Genomic DNA, 22,971 nt, shown 5'->3' with positions numbered 1-22,971 from the left:
GTACGTCTTCCAAATGTCTAATTCTATTCAGTAGTTATTCACCAAAGCAGAACTCACAATTTCCAAGATGCAAAATCTCCATGTAGCGGCAACTCAAGTCAGGGACATCGCCTTTGCTACCAGCTACTACAGCTAGAACCCTTTTGGCATAAGCATAGGTCCTTCTCTCCTGGGTTCTTTTTTACTAATTGTTCTATCAAATTTAACAGTATAACTCAGTATACATTCAGTATCAGTTAGTCATTCCTTATGGCGGTCTTCGATGTGGGACCATAGTCTCACAAGACAACTTAGTAAATTTATTAACAAAGTTTAAGTTTTTTTTTTTTTTTTTAAGAAAGAAACGGGATTAATTTATTATGTCCCTTTGTTGTAATATATGTTATATAATTCCTCCTAAAATAAATAAAATTTTAAGTTAACTTAGGGAATAAAACATGCTTTAATACATTTAATAAAATCTTTTAATTATATTTTACGGATCTAGAGTAAATCTATTAATTGTTTTAATATTAGGCTTTTCTACCAATTTAAAATTTATCTCAACATAATCTGAAATAATTTCAATCTGATACTATATTATATCTGAGGATTTTATTACTAAAATATCATATGAAATAAAAGCTATGCCTCTTTTTCCCCTAGATTCTAAAATCTATGCCCCTGTTCTAATTCATGAATTACAAAAACCAGAATTTTAAATAATGAAAGTTTGAAAATATGTATATGATTTAGTCAAGTTCAGTGATTACATAGGCAAATACGAGGTAAGTGGAAGAAACTTACTATCATATTTCTAATTTTATCATGTAACAAACAGACTACATTCCCAGATGTACTTTTGCTCTCTTTTTTATAAAATACACTATATCTGTTTGTTTATAATGGGACATTATTTTTATCTTCCTATTTATGGGACAATACTGAATCTAGTTTGTTATTAACTTTGAACTAGAAAAAATGATATTCAGAATGACATTTTATTGTCAGGTGTGTGTATGTATCCTGCATTTCACAGATTTTGTGCATGTATTTTAATGAATTAGAGGGCCTCACAAAATTCATCTATTCAGTCCTCTAGTTTTATGAATGGGGAAGCAGTTCAAGAGAAATTAGATCCACAGATATATTGTGAAACAATGTCATTGCTGAATGTGACCATTATATGTTGAGTTCAGAAACAACACTTAAAAAAAGGACAAATCTAAGATTCTGTTTTAAAAATGATTCTGACAGAATTTGTACTTCAAGCCAACGTATAACTGAATGGAAATTGGTATATTCTTTAATACGCTACCATTTGTATCATAAAGAATACAACTACAACAGTATTTATAACAAAAGCGAGGCAGTAATGATTTGCAGATATACTCATTTCTTTTTTTCCCCCTTACCAGACCAATACTGACTTTCAATTTATTCATCTAATATTTATATTTGAACTGGACCATACATTGAAATGTTCGATTCTGTATTACTCCATATGCTGATTTGTATTGTCAAGTGTCTGTATTACTGATATTTTGTACACAGACCCAGACATACACATATTTATGAATGTTGAGTGTATTAACTTTTAAATTTAATCTCCTAATATATATTCTAACTTGTATTTCAAAAATTCTTTTCCTCCAGTTTTTGTATTATCTTACATTGATACATAATTTTCCTTATTCATATTTGTGTCTGTGACCATGAGCTGCTCTGTGCAATATTGTAAGAAAAATTTTTAAATTAAGTGATAGATATTTACAACATATAACAGGAACAAGATATGCTACCAGCTTCATACACCTTTTGCACTAATTTTTTCCCTACAAAGCAACATATGATCTACTATTATTTCAAAAACAATGAAAAACTGTTGACAAATAAATAATAAATTTGAATTGATATATATGAATGTGAATTTCCTTTAACAGATGCCTTATTAATGTAGTCTATATAAAAGTTAAAAACTAAAAAACTCTTATTTTTGCTAGAAAAAAAGATTTAATTTGAAAGTGCATTTGGAGACTTTAAGACTTTAATTTTTCATTTACATAAAAGTCTTTGTGATATTTTTAATTAACTGTCCAATAAATCTTAAATTGGTTTTGAAAATTACAAGAAAAAAAATTGACTATTGCCTAAAAGGAGGATCTTCTGCACCCTCTGCTGGTATGTTTGCACAACTACAGGTTATTTATTTTAAACTTGGTCATTTCCTTTTTAGTAAAAAAATAAAATTTGAGGCAAATCCAGTGATTATAGTATTTAGAAAACAAATAAACTGTTATAAATGAAGCATTCCTTTGAACTAATAACCAACTTGTTTGGTTCGTTTACTAACCTTTGAAAGAATTATATAATGGCATCAATTTATTGTTAATGAGTAAAAGTCATAATGTCACATGCTTCCAAATCATATAATTCCAGTTTATTAGCCAACTATATAATCTGTCGTGGTTTAATGTTTGTATCATGGAAATACTAAAACATTAAAAAGATTGTGAAAAGCCTAGAACAAATTATTTGTGTCTGAACTATCACTGACAACAGTTAGATGAATTATCATATGGTAAAGGAATAGTGAATTTTTTTTAAAGGATGGAAGTAGCTTTCAATAGTGAAATGAAATATAATTTGAGTTTTTACAAAAGTAAGTTTCAATTTATAAACATACATTTTGGACTGATGGTCACATAAAACATGAATTTTAGTGTTAAGAATGTAGGTTCATGAAAAATACAAAGTCCTTATATTAATGTAAGGATTCTTGGCACTTCTGTAAGTCTTATTTATTTAAATACTTCGTGTTACAATTTAAAAGATTTGAAGAGTTTATTAAAACACTCAGAATTGATTTTTGTATTTTGTCATATTTGGTCAGATTATTTTTATAAAAATAATTTCCCACATTCTCATTCTCTTTCAGAGGCAGCTACTTTATTTTTGTATACCCTTCAAATTACTTTTAACACATTTACATGCCTATTATTATGTAATTTTTTTTTTTTTTTATAAATTTATTTATGTATTTTTGGCTGTGTTGGGTCGTCGTTTCTGCGCGAGGGCTTTCTCTAGTTGCGGCGAGCGGGGGCCACTCCTCATCGCGGTGCGCGGGCCTTTCACTGTCTCGGCCTGTCTTGTTGCGGAGCACAGGCTCCAGGCGCGCAGGCTCAGTAGTTGTGGCTCACGGGCCCAGTTGCTCCGCGGCATGTGGGATCCTCCCAGACCAGGGCTCGAACCAGACCAGGGTTCCCTGCATTGGCAGGCAGGTTCTCAACCACTGCGCCACCAGGGAAGCCCTATTATGTAATTTTGATAGGCCATATGTTTTTATACTATTTTAATTTGAATTTTGTAAGTTTTAATTATAAAAGTAATTCATGAATTTATTTTCATTGTTGAAACTTCATATTATTTGTTACATTGGTGCCCCCATTGATGACAACCCCCAGTACAAAAGCCCTCTTCAAGGATAATTCCTGTTCACACTTTGAAGTACATCCTTCCAGATTTTTTCCTATGCATTTACACACATATGTATCTGTAGAATATTTATTTAAAAAGTTTCATAATACATTTGTAATTTATATAAATTATATATAACATATCAGTTAGGTACTTGATTTTATTAATTAAATGCCTTGGAAATTTTTTTGTCAGATATCTTTTACCCTATGTGTTTAGTTCTTGTCTGTTATGCTGTGGAATAGATAATACCATATTTTACTTTTTCAAGTCTCCTATTAATGGACATTTATATTATTTTTAATTTCAACTGTTATAAACCTGCCTTGAATGTCTCTATATATGTTTCTCATGTTTCTGTGTGCAGATATGTGAGTATTATTCTAAGGTAAATGCTGAGAAGTGAAATTACTTACTTTGATATTTTGATACAAAGTTTTCTACAATGATCTTAACAATTTGGACTCCTTCATAAGTGTCTATAGGTGCTCCTTCATTCATTCAAACTTGATGTTATTTAGTATTAAAATGTTATGGGTGAAAAATAGTATCTGTGGTTTTCTTGATTAATAATGGAGTTAAATATCTGTTCATATGTTGATTAGTGATTTGTGTTTCTTCCATGAAATTCTTGTCTATATTCTTTGTTACCTTTTTTCCTATGTGTTATCGGTTTCTTACTGGCTTGTAGGAGCTCTTTCTATATTCTCTAATTACTAATGGGTTTCAATATGCTTTTATATATTCACTGGTAATTTGTATATCTTCTGGGATTTGCATGTTCATATTTTTTGCCCATTTATTTTTCTGTTTGAATTGTCTTATTCTTACTGATTTATAAGAATTCTTTGTATATTCCAGATATCAATCCTTTGCCAGTTTTATATGTTTCAAATATTTTTCCCATTCCTTAGAGAAATCTACAAATAGTTGACTGGCATGGAATACAGAGGACCTGCCACTGTCTCGAGGTATCAATAAGTGTTACAGATCCCATGGGATTCATCTGAAGCTAGATGTCATTTTCAGCCACATCCCTGATTAGCTTTACCCCTGTTCTATCATGCCTCCTTTCCTTACCTTCTCTTGAGAGTAATTCTCTAATAAATTGCTTGAATAAGGATTCCTTGCTAAAACATAAACAAGATGAAAAGACAACCCTCAGAATGGAAGAAAATATTTGCAAATGAAGCAACTGACAAAGGATTAATCTCCAAAATTTAGAAGCAGCTCATGCAGCTCAATATAAAAAAAACACACAAACCAGTCCAAAAATGGGCAGAAGACCTAAATAGACATTTCTCCAAAGAAGATATACAGATTGCCAACAAACACATGAGAGGATGCTCAACATCACTAATCATTAGAGAAATGCAAATCAAAACTACAATGAGGTATCACCTCACACCAGTCAGAATGACCATCATTAAAAAAAAATCTACAAACGATAAATGCTGGAGAGGGTGTAGAGAAAAGGGAACCCTCTTGTTGGTGGGAATGTAAATTGATACAGCCACTATGGAGAACAGTATGGAGGTTCCTTAAAAAACTAAAAATAGAACTACCATACAACCTAGCAATCCCACTACTGGCCATATACCCTGAGAAAACCATAATTCAAAAAGAGTCATGTATCACAATGTTCATTGCAGCTCCATTTACAATAGCCAGGACACGGAAGCAATCTAAGTGTCCATCGACAGATGAAGGGATAAAGAAGACATGCACATAATATACAATGGAATACTACTCAGCCATAAAACAAAACGAAATTGAGTTATTTGTAGTGAGGTGGATGGACCTAGAGTCTGTCATACAGAGTGAAGTAAGTCAGAAAGAGAAAAACAAATACCGTATGCTAACACATATATATATGGAATCTAAAAGAAAAAAAAAAGTGGTTCTGAAGAACCTAGGGGCAGGACGGGAATAAAGGCGCAGATGTAGAGAATGGACTTGAGGACACGGGGAGGGGAAGGGTAAGCTGGGACAAAGTGAGAGTGGCATGGACATATATACACTACCAAATGTAAAATAGATAGCTAGTGGGAATCAGCCGCATAGCACAGGGAGATCAGCTCAGTGCTTTGTGACTACCTAGAGGGGTGGGATAGGGAGGGTGGGAGGGAGGGAGACGCAAGAGGGAAGAGATATGGGGATATATGTATATGTATAGCTGATTCACTTTGTTATAAAGCAGAAACTAACACACCACTGTAAAGCAATTATACTCCAATAAAGATGTTAAAAAAAAAAAAAGAATTCCTTGCTTAGTCTTTGCTTCTAAGAAGCCTAACCTACAACATTGCAAGGAATTTTTTTTCCAAAATAATATTTTAAGACCAAACCAAATTCTCCAATGTAAGAAGTAATAAAATTTTCTTTACCAACAAATATGTATACTTTTGGATGTGTGCTACCCTCTCTAAAGTTGCATACTTGTTATGACATTTTCATTGTTCAACAAATTTATCAAATTCACTCTTCTGAGAATCATGTTCAGGGTCTGAGACCGTCTTTGCATATTCATAATATTTTAATTATTTGCTTCTTTAAGTCTGGATTATTTTGTTGAAAGTAATAAAAATAATACTGAATAAGTGAACTTAATATTTAATAAAAAATTGAAATGAATATATGTGTATTAATTAGCATATTAATTCCAAGCCCCAAGCCCATTGACATATGGGTACTCTGGCCTCTAACCTTTCTTTTTGTCCTATTCAAGATTGACTGGAAATGACAGTATTATTTGTCTACTAGTAGACAGAATTAGAACTTCAGCTGAGAGAAGTTGGGGGAGGTTATAAGCTAACTAAAGTGTACTTGGCTGTGAAATAGTACAAGTATGGTTAATTTTTCTTGATAATTTATAGTTATTAAACATTTGTCATGTGCTAGACCTTGTTCTAAGTGCTTTTTGGTTTTACTTATTAGATCATCACAAAATCTTTAAGGTAGTTGCAACTATTATCCTCATGAAGGCTCAGGGAGTTAAATAACTTTTTAAGCCACTCTAAAGTCACACAGCTCTTAGGTGTAATGCTGAATTCAAATCGAGATATTTTTGCGTGAGAGTCTTCTTTCTTAACAGTTATGCATTCATTGTGTATAAATGCCAGAACATAAACTATAACGTTAATTATAAATGTAGTCTCATTATTTACTTAAGCCTGGGTCACATGTAGATACGACTTTTAGACTTTTTTCTTCTTTCACTACTAACTTCTGTCTAACTTCTGGTCAAAATCCATTCTTTCTCTCTATGTTTCTCTTCTCCCTCTGTTGTCTCTTCTGGTCAATGAAGAACTGAGATTATATCTGGCTGGGTTTCAAGATGACATGTCTTTCTAAATATGTATTATGGTCCCTGTCCTTCTATTAATTCAGACAAGGAATGCATCTTCTTCCCTAATTCCTGCTAGAATAATCTCTTTGAAATATATTCCCCTTCCCTATATGTAACTGTTCCCATTATCATGCAATTTAGCACCATGTACTCTCTTTCTCTTTTTACCTAGGAGATTGATTTATTGATTTACAGATCCAGTAAGGGACAATCTGTCTCCGCTTACATGCAATTTTTAGGGTCAAATCATTTTGATATAAGCAAGCATTTCTGATATACGCAGTTATTTGTATTATTTTCTTCTTTATAGTTGGAAATAACTTACTGTACTCAGTGTGGCTAAATTATATGCAAATTTAATAAATTGTTAATTAAACATATCCAATCAATTATGTGATTTCTAACTCTTGCTATCTTTGGCTGACAGTCTCATTCTCTTCCCTGTGACCGATCAATAACCCACTTGGTCCTGATCAGTCATCCTTTTAATGTATCTCATATTGTCCTCACTAACCCTGCTGGTTGAAGTGGCCCTTGTCCACGTGTGTCAGTGATGTATCGTTAAAAATGCCTCTATTAGTTCCATATTTATTTAAATGAAAACAATAAAACATTTTAGAAATACATTTAAAGATAAATTACATCATAGTTAAAGTAAAATTAGGAGTATGGGATTAACAGATACACGCTACTGTATATAAAATAGATAAGCAACAAGGATTTACTGTAAAACATGGGGAATGATATTCAATATCTTGTAATAGCCTATAATGGAAAACAATCTAAAAAATATATATAAATATAACTGAATTACTTTGTGGTACACCTGAAACTAACACAATATTGCAAATCAACTATACTTCAATTTTATAAAAAAGATTATTGAGATGTAAATTGCATGAACTTTGTAATAGAAAGAATCTGAGCTGGAGGGCTTTCCAGCTAAGCCATAACACCTATCAGGACTCATTGAAATCTTCATCAAAATGACATAATTAGATAAGATTGACTTGGAAGCTTATTCAAGCTATTATCTATTTAATTTTGGTGAAAATTCATCAGTGTCCTTTGATATGTTTTCATATGATTTGTTTTCTGCCATTGCTTTCTTAATGTTGAAAGTTGTTACCTAGAGAATATTTGGTTTCTGTGAATTTTTTTTTTCCATTTTCACAATGTATCATTGATTTTCTTTTAAGTGTGCTCATTTAGGCTCTACCTGGTTATTTTCTGATATCTTTTCTCAGAGAGAATAGAACAGACTGTATTTAACTTATGTAACATTCCCCACAAACACTTCAAATATTGGTCATTGTTTTTAAATTCCAATAAAAATGTATACTTTAGGGATGTTTATCATAAGGGGTTAGAACACTGACCCCAATTTATACACCTCCACCTCCCCTCAAAATTTTTGATGATTTTTTAAACAGTGATTGGGGCAGATTTTGAAAAGTAGCTCATTTTCATAATCACTCTATGTGCTGTTACATCATGCACCGCTTGCTTGAATGCATTTCATTAAAAAAGGAAGAAAGTGCATATTTACTCTATACCAAGCAGAGTGTTAAGTTTCTTTGTGATGTGGTACCTTCCATCCTTAAAGAAAAATCACTATAAAATAATTACTATCTGTGTTCTCATTCATGCTACTGGTAAGTGGCAGAGCTTGGATTTGAAACCAAAATTTTTTTTATGCTGATTGCATGTCTGTGTAAAGGGTACTTTGTGTAGGCTTGTTTTTGGAATAATATACCACTAATTTTGGGAGAGAGACAAAGGATACTCACTACTATCTCAGATATGGGACATCAGGTCCCTCCATCATCTTTGGCTCATAGTGAAAAAATAGGGCTGTCCAAATTCTAGGAAAACAGAAAAATGACAGGAAAGAAAAAGATTAAGGGGGTTTTGTTTTGTTTCTCTTACCTGCACAGATAGACATACCTGTTTTTGCATATGGTAATCAGTTTCCAAGATAATAGCTGTGAAACCCTTCAAGGTTATTTTATGTCTTGGTTAATGCCTTTGGAATTATGGAAAAAAAAGTATAATTTTTTTCGGTATATCTTACTTCTTTAAGGTATTTTACTTTTACTCTAATATTAAATAAGTAACAAATTAATGACTCATAAAACCCCTTGAACTAGAATTTACATCTTTCTCAACCATGCCAATTAAGAAATTCATTGTTGATTTGATGATATATTGTTATTCAGCTTGTTAATAACATTGTCTTCAAATGTGAGCAAATTGTAGATATTGATTTTACAGTTTGAAAAACTTTTAGTTAACTCATGACTCTAAAAGTTGTAATTCAACATAATTAACCTCAAAATTGTAACATTTCATTTTTGGTAGTGAGACAGAAAATATGTTTGTGTTTGAAATACTGTTGTGTTCAAGTGAAAACTTCATTTTATGAAATCCATTGACTCTATAAGTATTAATTGTGTATTAGGCACCTGGGGTCTCAAAGCAAAGCAAAAATGGCCTTTGCCATTAACAGGCTTAAGGTAGGGACTTCCCTGGTAGTGCATTGGTTAAGAATCCACCTGCCAATGCAGGGGACACGGGTTCGATCCCTGGTCCGGGAAGATTCCACATGCCGCAGAGCAGCTAAGCCTGTGCGCCACAACTACTGAAGCCCATGCGCCTAGAGCCCATGCTCCACAACAAGAGAAGCCACCGCAATGAGAAGCCCGCGCACTGCAACGAAGGGTAGCCCCCACTCGCCACAACTAGAGAAAGCCCGCATGCAGCAACGAAGACCCAATGAAACCAAAAATAAAATTAATTTAAAAAAAAAGAAGCTTAAGGTAAAATAGTAAAGTCAGATAGGTAAACAGATGTTTACTATGTAAGGTAATACTTGAGGATGCATAAAGGAGGAGTGCTAAGTCCAAAATGGAAGAGAGTAGGAAGGGGGATCAGAGATGGCATTCTGGAAGGGACCATCTGTAGAAATAGGAATTTTACCACATCACAGTTACTGGAAGGGCATTCCAAGCAGATGGTTCTACATCTGCTAATGCCTTGATGGTGAAAGCGAACAGAAAGTGGCAAGTAGTCAATGCAATTGGAGAATGAAATATGAGACATAGATTTTAAAGTCTTTATCAAGAATATGGATAATTCCAACCTATAGATATTTTGTCTCTCTCATTTAGCTGGAATAAAGAACTTCATTTAAAAGACTATCTGCAGATAAAGTGAAACAAAAGATTTTTATCTCCAATAGATTTTATATCTATTCCATGTCATCCCATTCAATGTATAAATATCTCTGTGTATCTATGATGTTTTTACTTAAATTAAGACAGATATATTGGTAGCACATATGTATTGTAAACGGAAGTCTGGTTGTTTTCATTAAGAATTTTATTGTAATTCTTTTTTCTGAAAATTTTTCATTAGTTAAGTCCTTTGAATACTTGCCTAAGAGACATGGGATTTATTCACTCTTTTATTTTTGATTGCTGATATAAATGTAAGAAATACTAAAAAAAGGTCAAGAAATATTTCAGTATACATAAATTCTGAAGATATTTCAAAAATAGTGGTAAATATCTTGACATGAATACATTGAAGGCCATAGGTTCACCACCAGCTGCAAATCATTGTGGTTGATAATGCTCTTATTAGAGCAAAATTATTCACTGGGCATTGAATGGAAATAAATCTTGCCTATAAATAAAATCACAGCTGAGAATGATGTTAATTAAAGCATTATTAAGAGTGAAAGTGTAAACAAAATTGTATTATTTTTTGTATCCATTTCAGAACATCTAAGCTGGGAGGAAAGTGAGATAGTTTTAATTTATGAAAGACTTCACAGACTAAAATGTCTTTGTATTTTAAGCTTTCTTCAGCTAAAGCCTTGCAAGGATGCTTAAATGTTTTAGAAGTGGTTCACACATAGTTTGATTTAAATTCAAATTCAGTGAGTGCAGTTAAAGATCATCCAATAAAAATCATGAAAGGCAAATTGATTTTATATCATTTAGAACAAAATATCAAATATTTAAAAATGCGTATGTGAAAGAGAAAATATTTTCCGTTTTTGTCATACACTTCCTCAAGGACATGAAAGTATTTTACTTGATCAATCTAATACTTTATCTGCAAGAATGATAAAATGGAGGGCCTGTCATTTTATGTAGTATTTATTATTGTCAGATAGCTTTGGTTGCAATAAATAACAGAAAGAAACAGCATGATTCAAGTTGACAAAGCAGGGGTGTGCACGTTATAGTTAAGAAATTAAGTGAAATTTAGAAACAAAGCAAAACAATACAAAATAGGAAACAAATCATGGCACATTATAAAAACCAGTGAAAAATAGCAGTCACCGTAAGAGAAAGACCTACCATACAACTAGTAATTTCTGAAGTGGAAACATATCTGGGCCTTCGGCAGCCTAAGCTCTTGGCTTTTCACTCTAGTGAAAGCAGTATATACCATGCTGATTATGAACTGACCCTGTGGTTAGATAATGCTTCGTTTCTTAGTCCTGCTTTAGCACTTATCAGCTGAGTGATGTAGGCAACTTACCTTTCTGCTGTAAAGTGACCGTAGTAATATCTACTTCTATAGTTACAAGCATTAAAAGAGATAACCTGTTTCAAGTACGTGGTGCATCACAATTAATGAACTGCAGCTGCCACCTTCTCCTCGTCCTTCTTCTTTGTCTTCATCATCAATACCCTGACATTAATATGGTTCATAAATTTTCTTTGCTTCTGCTTTTCTCTGCATGTAGTCTCCACTTGTCTTAGCATTACCAGTTGAATTAGCTTTCATTTGTCTTTTCTTCAACTCATGGCTGTGGTTTCCTCATAACTTTATCTTGTATATAACTCTACTCTAGATCCTTTATGATGTAGTTTATTTTCCTCTTCCAGTGGTCTAATTATCTCTAAACTTACTAAATCATAATCGAAGGGAGAGTATCTGTTCCAATTGGTTTTTTCTTTGAGTAGAGATTCTAGGGTCAGGTCATAACTTCGTCTGGTCTGTGGCTCTGTTTAAGCTCAGGTCAATTACTTGTTGAGCCCCATGGTACATCTGGTGCTGGCTACCAGAGGCAGTGGTGGGGCATTTTACCCAGAGAGCATTGATGGTGGCTGTCATATGCCTACTAAATCTAAATAAATAAACATAAAAAGTTAAGATTAAGCAATTTACCAAATTATAGAACTGGTGTGAGTAGTAAGGCTGAGTCTTGAATAGCACTCTCGTGTCTCCCAATACAAATTTAGACTTCAAATATTCTTGGTCATTGTGAAGTTGTGGCACCATTATAAAATTTCTATACAAATGATTGGATATTTTGCTACATAGAAATTCAGAAAATTCTTTGTCAGAATTTTGCTATTATTTTAGTATAACAAATTCTGTGTCATGAATGAAAAACCAGTATTATGTTTTAAAATGTCTTATTTATAATTGACTTCTATTAACTTCTTCTATTTGTCTTTTCTCAGGTTGCTAAGTTGGCTATCGCAGTGCAAGCCTTGGAGTCCCAATGGGGGACTCCAGATCAAGACGATCTACTCTGGTCTCCCGGTTGCCAATATTCAGAAGGAGTATTAGCAGAAAACATGATTCTCTTCCTTCTTCACCCTCCTCCAGTAATACAGTCGGTGTCCACAGTTCGTCTCCTTCCAGCACTAACTCAAGCTCAGGTAGCACAGGTAAACGCAGGAGCCTCTTCCGTACTCCTTCCATTAGCTTTCATCATAGGAAGGGGAGTGAACCTAAGCAAGAACCTACCAACCAGAACCTTAGTATTTCAAATGGTGCTCAACCTGGTCACAGCAGTATGCAAAAACCGAGTTTGGAAGAACATACTAAAACCAGGGGAAGACATTCTGTTGGTTTTAGCAGTTCACGAAATAAGAAGATAACAAGATCTTTGACAGAGGATTTTGAAAGAGAAAACGAGCACTCGACTAATAAGAATGTCTTTATAAATTGCCTGAGTTCTGGCAAAAGTGAGGGGGATGATTCTGGATTCACAGAAGAACAAACTCGCCGTTCTGTTAAGCAGTCAACAAAGAAGCTTCTTACTAAATCCTTTTCATCTCACTATAAATTTTCTAAGCCAGTTCCACAGAGCCAATCCATTTCATTGGTACAACAATCTGAATTCTCACTGGAAATTGCACAGTACCAAGAGAGGGAACCTGTAGTACTAAGAGGTTCTCCATCTTGTTCTGTGGATGTAACAGAACGGGTGGGAAGCTCGTTACCATCTCCACTGCTTTCTGCTGATGTTACTACAGCTCAGACACCTTCAGAGTTCTTAGCCTTGACTGAAGATTCTGTGTCTGAAGCAGATGCATTTCCTAAAAGTGGAAGCATGGCATCCCACTGTGACAACTTTGGCCACAGTGATTCTACCTCTCAGATTTCTCCCAATCCTGCTGCTGCTGCTACAAAGACAACAGACCTTATGGGAACTGCTCCCTGTGCAATTATGTCTCCTGGGAAATACAGGTTAGAAGGTCGGTGTAGCACTGAATCTAAATCCTTACCAGAAACCTCTGCTGCTAATCAGAAGGAAGTGTTACTGCAAATCACTGAACTACCTGCTATGAATGCGAGTGACTCAGAGATTCATCTATCAGCAGATACAAGAAGAGGAGAACATATGGTGATACAAAATGGTGAAACAATGTTGGCAACAAGCTCCCCAAGGAAACTTGGATTTTATGAGCAACATAAAGCAATAGCTGAACGTGTTAAAGGGATCCATCCTATTTCAGATTCAAGGATAATACCCTCTTCCGGTGATCATTATATTTTAAACAAAACATCATATGGATATGATGCAAATCCTGCCAAAGGTATGATGATTTTCTCTGTATAATAAATGATATGAATTATAATTTTCATTATAATTTCTTCAATTTTCTTATTCTATCTCATGGAAACTACATTTTTCTTAGTTTTCACTCTTTAATCTTCTGTCCTGTTTATAATTTGTCTTAAATCATTTCTCTGCTTAAACTTACTTCATTCGTATCATGCTGAAAATGTAATTCATCCATGTTACTTATTTTTCTTAGTTGTGTAATTCAGATTCTGACCCTCAGAAGAAAGTGGAAGGAAATTAATTTTATTTGCAATGTGGCTTTATCTAAGATAAGGGCCATCTTTTTTTATAGTTCATGATAGAGTATTGGTATTTCTTAGTTAAAGAATAGATATAGCCCAGACACAATCATTATAAAAGAAATTTGTATAATTAAAATTCTTTTTCCTATTTTAACAAAGTTTTTATTATTAAATAGGATCCATGTTTTGGCACAGAAAGAGGGAGGGAAGGTTGATTTACTCCAGTCTGTTATTCAACAGAAAACATGGTTTTTCAATATAAAATTCAGTTCAAGAGAATTGTTGAATATATAATACCTACTGGCTGTATTTGACATTTTTTATTCTTCTTTTTCTGTACTGTGATTCCTACTACCACTGCTGCCGCTTTTGCTACTACTACTAACACTAATAGTTCTCGCAACAGTATGTCCATTTACTGTTCTGTGCCCTTTGGATACGTTAATTTATTGAATCTGGAAGTGATTGAAATCGCTACTATTATTCTAACTCATTCTACAGGCAAGATGATTGGAGCACAGATAGGTTAAGTAATGTGTCCAAAGTCGCAAAGTTCATAAGTAATTGTTTAGGATACAATCCCTATGAGGTAGGCACTAGTATGTTCCCCATTTTATACATGAGAAAACTGAGACCAAGGGATTATACAGCTGGTAAGTAGCACAGCCAAATTACAACTCTCTCAATCCAAAGATCAGGCTCTTCATGACTAGGTTGTAGTACATGTCATGACCCAGGCTCTTTCCAAAACATTAAGAATAATACTGAAATATTAACTAAAATTTGTAATCCGTGAAATTATATATTATATAATGTCAAGAATCATAAGTTTATCTGACTTACCTAACTAGTCTCTCCATGAATATAGCAGTTTTACAGTTTTAAATGCATGACTTAATTTTCCAACTGTCTTCATATTTTTTCACATTTGATACAAAATCACTTTTATACATCTGCCTACTTTTTTCATTTTTTTATCTTGGTAGCCTTGCTTGTATTTTGGGATTTAGTTATACCTGCTTAATTCTTTAACTGTAGTATAATTATAAGAATGATAATGATGATGATACTATGTGCCCAAAGATGTGCTAAGCAATTTGCATGCACTGTTTTATTTAGTACTAACCAAAGATTTATGTGGAAGTTATTAATGAGTAAGGTTTAGGATTAAGTTAAATAACTTCATGAAATCACATTGTTAGCAAACGGCGGACCTCAGATTAGAATGTAGGCAGTTTTTTAGAAAATTGCACCCAAAAAGGTAAAAGTGTAATTATTTTGATTATATCTAATTCTTATTTAGAAATGGTGACTTGCCTCAATGTCAAACTGAATAGAGTAAATATTTATCTCTTTGGAAACTAGGGAATGACCAGCAATTATCTTGCTGATTATTAATCTGTTGACTGAGATCCAGCAATTATCTTGCTGATTATTAATCTGTTGACTGAGATCCATTTAACACATTAATTTCACTGAATTTGACACCATGATGCCTGTTCCTGGACATTAGGTGATAATTCATAGTATCTACAACTTGTAAAATAGAAAGAGACAGGCAAATAAGCTGGTAACGTCAAAAAGGGAAAGTTGGTTGCATACTATTCTTCATTTCCATCAATAGGAGATATTCATCTGCTATTCATAAAGATTTTATAATTTAGAAGTTTCAAGATTTTAAAGCCATTTAGACAAATGTATTTTATGTAAGAAAGAGTTGCCAAATTCCATAATACTAAGTTTATTCTGTATTTATTGTGAAATACGTTTAAGCTAGTATTTAATATGCATCTGAATGTCCTGGGTGTACATTCACTTCAGAATTATTAATGGAATGTTGACCTCTCTGGCAACTTAACTTTAACTCATTGACTTAAAAAGTTACTGAAAAAACTGCCATATGTTGGCTTAATAGGTTTTGGCCAAAAGTCTTTAAACTCATAGATGAGCCCAAACAGAATAGTTTCGTTCATTCATTCATTCATTGAACAAATATTGTTTTGGTACTGTTTTAGGCACTAAGGGTATAGCAGTGAACAAAACGAATAAATTCCTTTCTTCATGAAGCTTACCTTCTACTGGGAATACTCAGACAATTAATATACAAATAAATAAATGTCAGGTGATAATAACTGCTGAGGATGAGTTTAAAGCAGAAAAGAGGATTAGGAAGTGGGGGGTGTGATTGTAGTTTGCATTTTTTAACTTTATTCAAGTATAATTGGAAAATTAAATTGTATATTTAAAGTGAACAAAGTGATGATTTGGTATATGTTACATTGTGAAAGAATTCCACCCCCCCCCCCATCAAGTTAGTTAATATATCCATCACGTCACATATTTACCTTTTTGGTTTTTGTTTTTGAGAAATTTAAGTTCAACTATAGTCACCTTGTTATACACTAGATCCTCAGATCTTATTTATCTTATAACTGAAAGTTTGTACCCTTTTACCAAGGCAACCACTTTTCTACTCTCTGTTTCTATGAGTTGAGCTTTCTAAAAAAGATTCCACATGTAAGTGATACCATGCAGTATTGGTCTTTCTCTGTCTGGCTTATTTCACTTAGCATATCTTCAAGATTCATCCATGTTGTCACAAATGACAGGATTTCCTTCTTTTTTAAGGCTGAATAATATTCCATTGTATGTAGATACTGCATTTTCTTTATCCATTCCTTTTTTCTCATACTTAGGATGTTTCCAGACCTCTGCTATTGTGAATAATGCTGCTGTGAACATGGGAGTACAGATATGTCTTTGAGATAGTGATTTTGCTGCCTTTGGGTATATTACCGGAAGTAAGATTGCTGGATCATATAGTAGCTCTATTTTTAATTTCTTGAAGAACCTCCATAATGTTTTCCATAGTGGCTGCACCAGTTTACATTCTCACCAACAGTGCACAGGGGTTCCCTTTTTTCCATATGCTCAAAAACATGTGTTGTCTTTTGACTTTTTGATAATGGCCATCCTAATGAAAGTGAGGTGATATCTCATTGTGGTTTTGATTTGCATTTCCCAGATGATAGGGATGTTGAGCTCCTTTTCATGTACCTATTGGCCATTTGTATGTCTTATTTGGAAAAATGTTTACTTAGGGCCTTTGCCCATTTTAATTTTTTTTTCTTGCTATTGAGTTGTATGAATTTTGTGTATATTTTGGATATTAACCCCTTATAGGATATATGATTTGCAAATATTTTCTCCCATCCAATTGGTCCAATTGGTTGTCTTTTATTTCTTTCTTTTTTATTTTTATTTTTTTGTTTTCTGTGCAGAAGCTTTTTAGTTTGAAGTAGTCCTACTTGTTTATTTTTGCTTTTATTTCTTTTGCTCTTGACATCAAATCCAAAAAATCATTATCAAGATGAATGTCAAAGAGCTTATACCCATGTTTACTTCTAGGAGGTTTACAGTTTTTGGTCTTAACTTTCAAGTCATTAATCAATTTTAGTTGATTTTGGTGTGTGGTATAGGATAAGGTCCCAGTTTCATCTTTTCGCATGTGACTGTCCATTTTTCAACACTGTCTATTGAAGAGACTATCTTTTCCCCATTATATATTCTTGGGTTCTTTGTCAGAAATTAATTGCCACATTTGCATGGGTTTATTTCTTGGCTGTCTCTTCTATTCCATTGATCTATGTGTCTGTTTTTACACCAGTACCATACTGTTTTGATAACTGTAGCTTTGTAATATAGTTTAAAATCAGGACATGTAATGCCTCTACCTTTGTTCTTCTTTATCAAGATTACTTTGGCTATTTGGGGTGTTCTTTGTTTCTGTACAAATTTTAGGATTTTTTTTTCTATTTCTGTGAAAAATGTCAGTGTAATTTTGATAAGAATTGCATTGAATCTGTAGATCCCTTTGGGTAATATGAACATTTTAACAATATTAATCTTTCCAATTCATGAACATGGAATATCTCTTTATTTTTATTTTCTTCATTTTCTTTCATCAATGTCTTTTATAGTTTTCAGTGTATATATTTTTTGCTTCCTGGATTAAACTTGTTCCTAGGTATTTTATTCTTTTTGATGCAACTGTAGACGGGATTGTATTCTTAATTTCTCTTTCTTTCTTTTATTTTTTTAATTTTTCAATTTAATTTAATTTTTATACAGCAGGTTCTTATTAGTCATCAGTTTTATGCACATCAGTGTATACATGTCAATCCCAATTGCCCAATTCATCACACCACCATCCCTACCCCCCCCCCCACAGCTTTCCCCCCTTGGTGTCCATACGTTTGTTCTCTACACCTGTGTCTCAACTTCTGCCCTGCAGACCAGTTCATCTGTACCATTTCTCTAGGTTCCACATACATGCGTTAATATACGATATTTGTTTTTCTCTTTCTGACTTACTTCACTCTGTATGACAGTCTCTAGGTGCATCCACGTCTCTACAAATGACCCAATTTAGTTCCTTTTTATGGCTGAGTAATATTCTGTTGTATATATGTACCACATCTTCTTTATCCATTCATCTGTTGATGGGCATTTAGGTTGCTTCATGACCTGGCTATTGTAAATAGTGCTGCAATGAACATTGGGGTGCATGTGTCTTTTTGAATTATGGTTTTCTCTGGGCATATGCCCAGCAGTGGGATTGCTGGATCATATGGTAATTCTATTTTTAGTTTTTCAAGAAAACTCCATACTGTTCTCCATAGTGGCTGTATCAATTTACATTCCCACTGACAGTGCAACAGGGTTCCCTTTTCTCCACACCCTCTCCAGCATTTCTTGTTTGTAGATTCTCTGATGATACCCATTCTAACTGGTATGAGGTGACACCTCATTGTAATTTTGATTTGCATTTCTCTAATAATTAGTGGTGTTGAGCAGCATTTCATGTGCTTCTTGCCATCTGTATATCTTCTTTGGAGAAATGTCTATTTAGGTCTTCTGCCCATTTTTTGATTGGGTTGTTTGTTTCTTTAATATAGAGCTGCATGAGCTGTTTATATGTTTTGGAGATTAATCCTTTGTCCATTGATTCATTTGCAAATATTTTCTCTCATTCTGAGGGTTGTCTTTTCGTCTTGTTTATGGTTTCCTTTGCTGTGCAAAAGCTTTGAAGTTTCATTAGGTCCCATTTGTTTATTCTTGTTTTTACTTCCATTACTCTACGAGGTGGATCAAAAAAGATCTTGCTGCGATTTATGTCAAAGACTGTTCTTACTATGTTTTCCTCTAAGAGTTTTACAGTATCTAGTCTTACATTTAGGTCTCTAATCCATTTTGAGTTTATTTTTGTGTATGGGTTAGGGAGTGTACTAATTTCATTCTTTTACATGTAGCTGTCCAGTTGTCCCAGCACCACTTATTGAAGAGACTGTCTTTTATCCATTGTATATCCTTGCCTCCTTTGTCATAGATTATTTGACTATAGATGCATGGGTTTATCTCTGGGCTTTCGATCTTGTTCCATTGATCTATGTTTCTGTTTTTATGCCACTACCATATTGTCTTGATTACTGTAGCTTTGTAGTATGGTCTGAGGTCAGGGAGTCTGATTCCTCCAGCTCTGTTTTTTTCCCTCAAGCCTGCTTTGGCTATTCGGGGTCTTTTCTGTCTCCATACAAATTTTAAGATTTTTTCTTATAGTTCCGTAAAAAATGCCAATGGTGATTTGATAGGGATTGCATTGAATGTGTAGATTGCTTTGGGTAGTGTAGTCATTTTGACAGTATTGATTCTTCCAATGCAAGAACATGGTATATCTCTCCATCGGTTGGTATCATCTTTGATTTCTTTCATCAGTGTCTTATAGTTTTCTGCATACAGGTCTTTTTTCTCCCCAGGTAGGTTTATTCCTAGATATATTATTCTTTTTGTTGCAATGGTAAATGGGAGTGATTCCTTAATTTGTCTTTCAGATTTTTCATCATTAGTCTATAGGAATGGAAGAGATTTCTGTGCATTAATTTTGTATCCTGCAACTTTACCAAAATCATTGATTAGTTCTAGTAGTTTTCTGCTGGCATTTTTAGGATTCTCTATGTATAGTGTCATGTCATCTGCAAACAGTGACAGTTTTACTTCTTCTTTTCCAATTTGTATTCCTTTTATTTCTTTTTCTTCTCTGATTGCCATGGCTAGGATTTCCAAAACTATGTTGAATAATAGTGGTGAGAGTGGACATCCTTTTCTTGTTCCTGATCTTAGAGGAAATGCTTTCAGTTTTTCACCATTGAGAATGTTGTTTGCTGTGGGTTTGTCATATATGGCCTTCATTATGTTGAGGTAGGTTCCCTCTATGCCCACTTTCTGGAGAGTTTTTATCATAAATGTGTGTTGAATTTTGTCAAAAGCTTTTTCTGCATCGATTGAGATAATCATATGGTTTTTATTCAGTTTGTTAATATGGTGTATCACATTGATTGATTTGCATATATTGAAGAATCCTTGCATCCCTGGGATAAATCCCACTTGATCATGGTGTGTGATCCTTTTAATGTGTTGTTGGATTCTGTTTGCTCGTATTTTGTTGAGGATTTTTGCATGTATATTCATCAGTGATATTGGTCTCTAATTTTCTTTTTTTATTGTATCTTTGTCTGGTTTTGGTATTAGGTGATGGTGGTTTCATAGAATGAGTTTTGGAATGTTCCTTCCTCTGCAATTTTTTGGAAGAGTTTGAGATGGATGGGTGTTAGCTCTTCTCTAAATGTTTGATAGAATTCACGTGTGAAGCCATCTGGTCCTGGACTTTTGTTTGTTGGAAGGTTTTTAATCACAGTTTCAATTTCACTACTTGTGATTGGTCTGTTCATATTTTCTATTTCTTCCTGGTTCAGTCTTGGAAAGTTATACCTTTCTAAGAATTTGTCCATTTCTTCCAGGTTGTGCACTTTATTGGCATAGAGTTGCTTGTAGTAGTCTGTTAGGAGGCTTTGTATTTCTACGGTTTCTATTGTAACTTCTCCTTTCTCATTTCTAATTTTATTGATTTGTGTCCTCTCCTTCCTTTTCTTGGTGAGTCTAGCTAATGGTTTATCAATTCTGTTTATCTTCTCAAAGAACCAGGTTTTAGTTTTATTGAACTTTGCTATTGTTTTCTTTGTTTCTATTTCATTTATTTCTGCTCTGATCTTTATGATTTCATTCCTTCTGCTCTCTTTGCGTTTTGTTTGTTCTTCTTTCTCTAGTTCCTTTAGGTGTAAGGTAAGGTTTTTATTTGAGATTTTTCTTGTTTTTTGAGGTAGGCTTGTATAGCTATAAACTTCCCTCTTAGAGCTGCTTTTGCTGCATCCCATAGTTTTTGGATTGTTGTGTTTTCATTGTCATTTGTCTTTAGGTATTTTTTGATTTTCTCTTTGATTTCTTCAGTAATCTCTTGGTTACTCAGTAACGTATTGTTTAGCCTCCATGTGTTTGTGTTTTTTACGTTTTGTTTCCTGTATTTGATCTCTGATCTCATAATGTTGTGGTCAGAAAAGATGCTTGATATGATTTCAATTGTCTTAAATTTACTGAGGCTTGATTTGTGACCCAAGATGTGATCTGTCCTGGAGAATGTTCCATGTGCACTTGAAAAGAAAGTGTAATCTGCTGTTTTGGGATGGAATGTCCTATAAATATCGATTAAATCTATCTGGTCTATTGTGTCATTTAAAACTTCTGTTTCCTTATTTATTTTCATTTATTTTCATTTTGGATGATTGGTGTGAGTGAGGTGTTAAAGTCCCCCACTGTGATTGTGTTACTGTTGATTTCCTCTTTTATTGCTGTTAGCAGTTGCCTTATGTATTGAGGTGCTCCTATGTTGGGTGCATATATATTTATAATCGTTATATCTTCTTCTTGGATTCATCCCTTGATTATTATGTAGTGTCCTTCCTTGTCTCTTGTAACATTCTTTATTTTAAAGTTTCTTTTATCTGATATGAATATTGCTACTCCAGCTTTCTTTTGATTTCCATTTACATGGAATATCTTTTTCCATCCTCTCACTTTCAGTCTGTATGTGTCCCTAGGTCTGAAGTGGGTTTCTTGTAGACAGCATATATATGGGTCTTGTTTTTGTATCCATTCAGCAAGCCTGTGTCTTTTGGTGGGAGCATTTAATCCATTTACATTTAAGGTAATTATCGATATATATGTTCCTATGACCATTTTCTTAATTGTTTTGGGTTTGTTTTTGTAGATCCTTTTCTTCTCTTGTGTTTCCCACTCAGAGAAGTTCCTTTAGCATTTGTTGTGGAGCTGGTTTGGTGGTGCTGAATTCTCTTAGCTTTTGCTTGTCTGTAAAGCTCTTGATTTCTCCATCGAATCTGAATGCGCTCCTTGCCGGGTAGAGTAATCTTGGTTGTAGGTTCTTCCCTTTCATCACTTTAAGTATATCATGCCACTCCCTTCTGGCTTGTAGAGTTTCTGCTGAGAAATCAGCTGTTAAACTTATGGGAGTTCCCTCTTATATTATTTGTCGTTTTTCCCTTGCTGCATTCAATAATTTTTCTTTAATTTTTGCCAATTTTATTACTATGTGTCTCGGCGTGTTTCTCCTGGGTTTATCCTGTATGGGACTCGCTGCGCTTCCTGGACTTGGGTGGCTATTTCCTTTCCCATGTTAGGGAAGTTTTCGACTATAATCTCTTCAAATATTTTCTCTGGTCCTTTCTCTCTCTCTTCTCCTTCTGGGACCCCTATAATGCGAATATTGTTGTGTTTAATGTTGTCCCAGGGGTCTCTTAGGCTGTCTTAATTTCTTTTTATTCTTTTTTCTTTATTCTGTTCCGCAGCAGTGTATTTCACCATTCTGTCTTCCAGGTCACTTATCATTTCAGTTATTGTATTGTTCATCTGTTTGTTTGTTCTTTAATTCTTCTAGGTCTTTGTTAAACATTTCTTGCATCTTTTGATCTTTATGTACATTGTTTTTCCACGGTCCTGGATCATCTTCACTCTCATTATTCTGAATTCTTTTTCTAGAAGGTTGCCTATCTCCACTTCATTTAGTTGTGTTTTTTTGGTTTTATCCTTTTCCTTCTTCTGATACATAGCCCTATGGTACATAGCCTTTTCATCTT

The 22,971-nt window shown here is 33.8% G+C and overlaps 1 protein-coding gene across 8 annotated transcripts in view; it reads left to right on the top strand.

Moving 5' to 3' along the window:
* The window catches only part of CCSER1 (coiled-coil serine rich protein 1), a 1,273,261-nt gene that overhangs the window by 148,733 nt on the left and 1,101,557 nt on the right, over window positions 1-22,971 (top strand). For all 8 annotated transcript variants that reach the window (XR_009564123.1, XM_030865665.2, XM_030865664.2 and 5 more), the window contains exon 2: window positions 12,292-13,656. Coding sequence is in view for 7 of the 8 variants with exons in the window: in XM_030865665.2 (XP_030721525.1) it covers window positions 12,333-13,656 (1,324 nt within the window). In the remaining variant the exon portion in view is untranslated. The remainder of the gene's footprint in view (window positions 1-12,291; window positions 13,657-22,971) is intronic.

The sequence above is a fragment of the Globicephala melas genome, chromosome 5 (genome assembly GCF_963455315.2).
Source record: "Globicephala melas chromosome 5, mGloMel1.2, whole genome shotgun sequence".
Classification (NCBI taxonomy): Eukaryota; Metazoa; Chordata; class Mammalia; order Artiodactyla; family Delphinidae; genus Globicephala; species Globicephala melas.
Note: the sequence above shows the minus strand (reverse complement) of the source record. Positions and strands in the feature narration are given on the sequence as shown.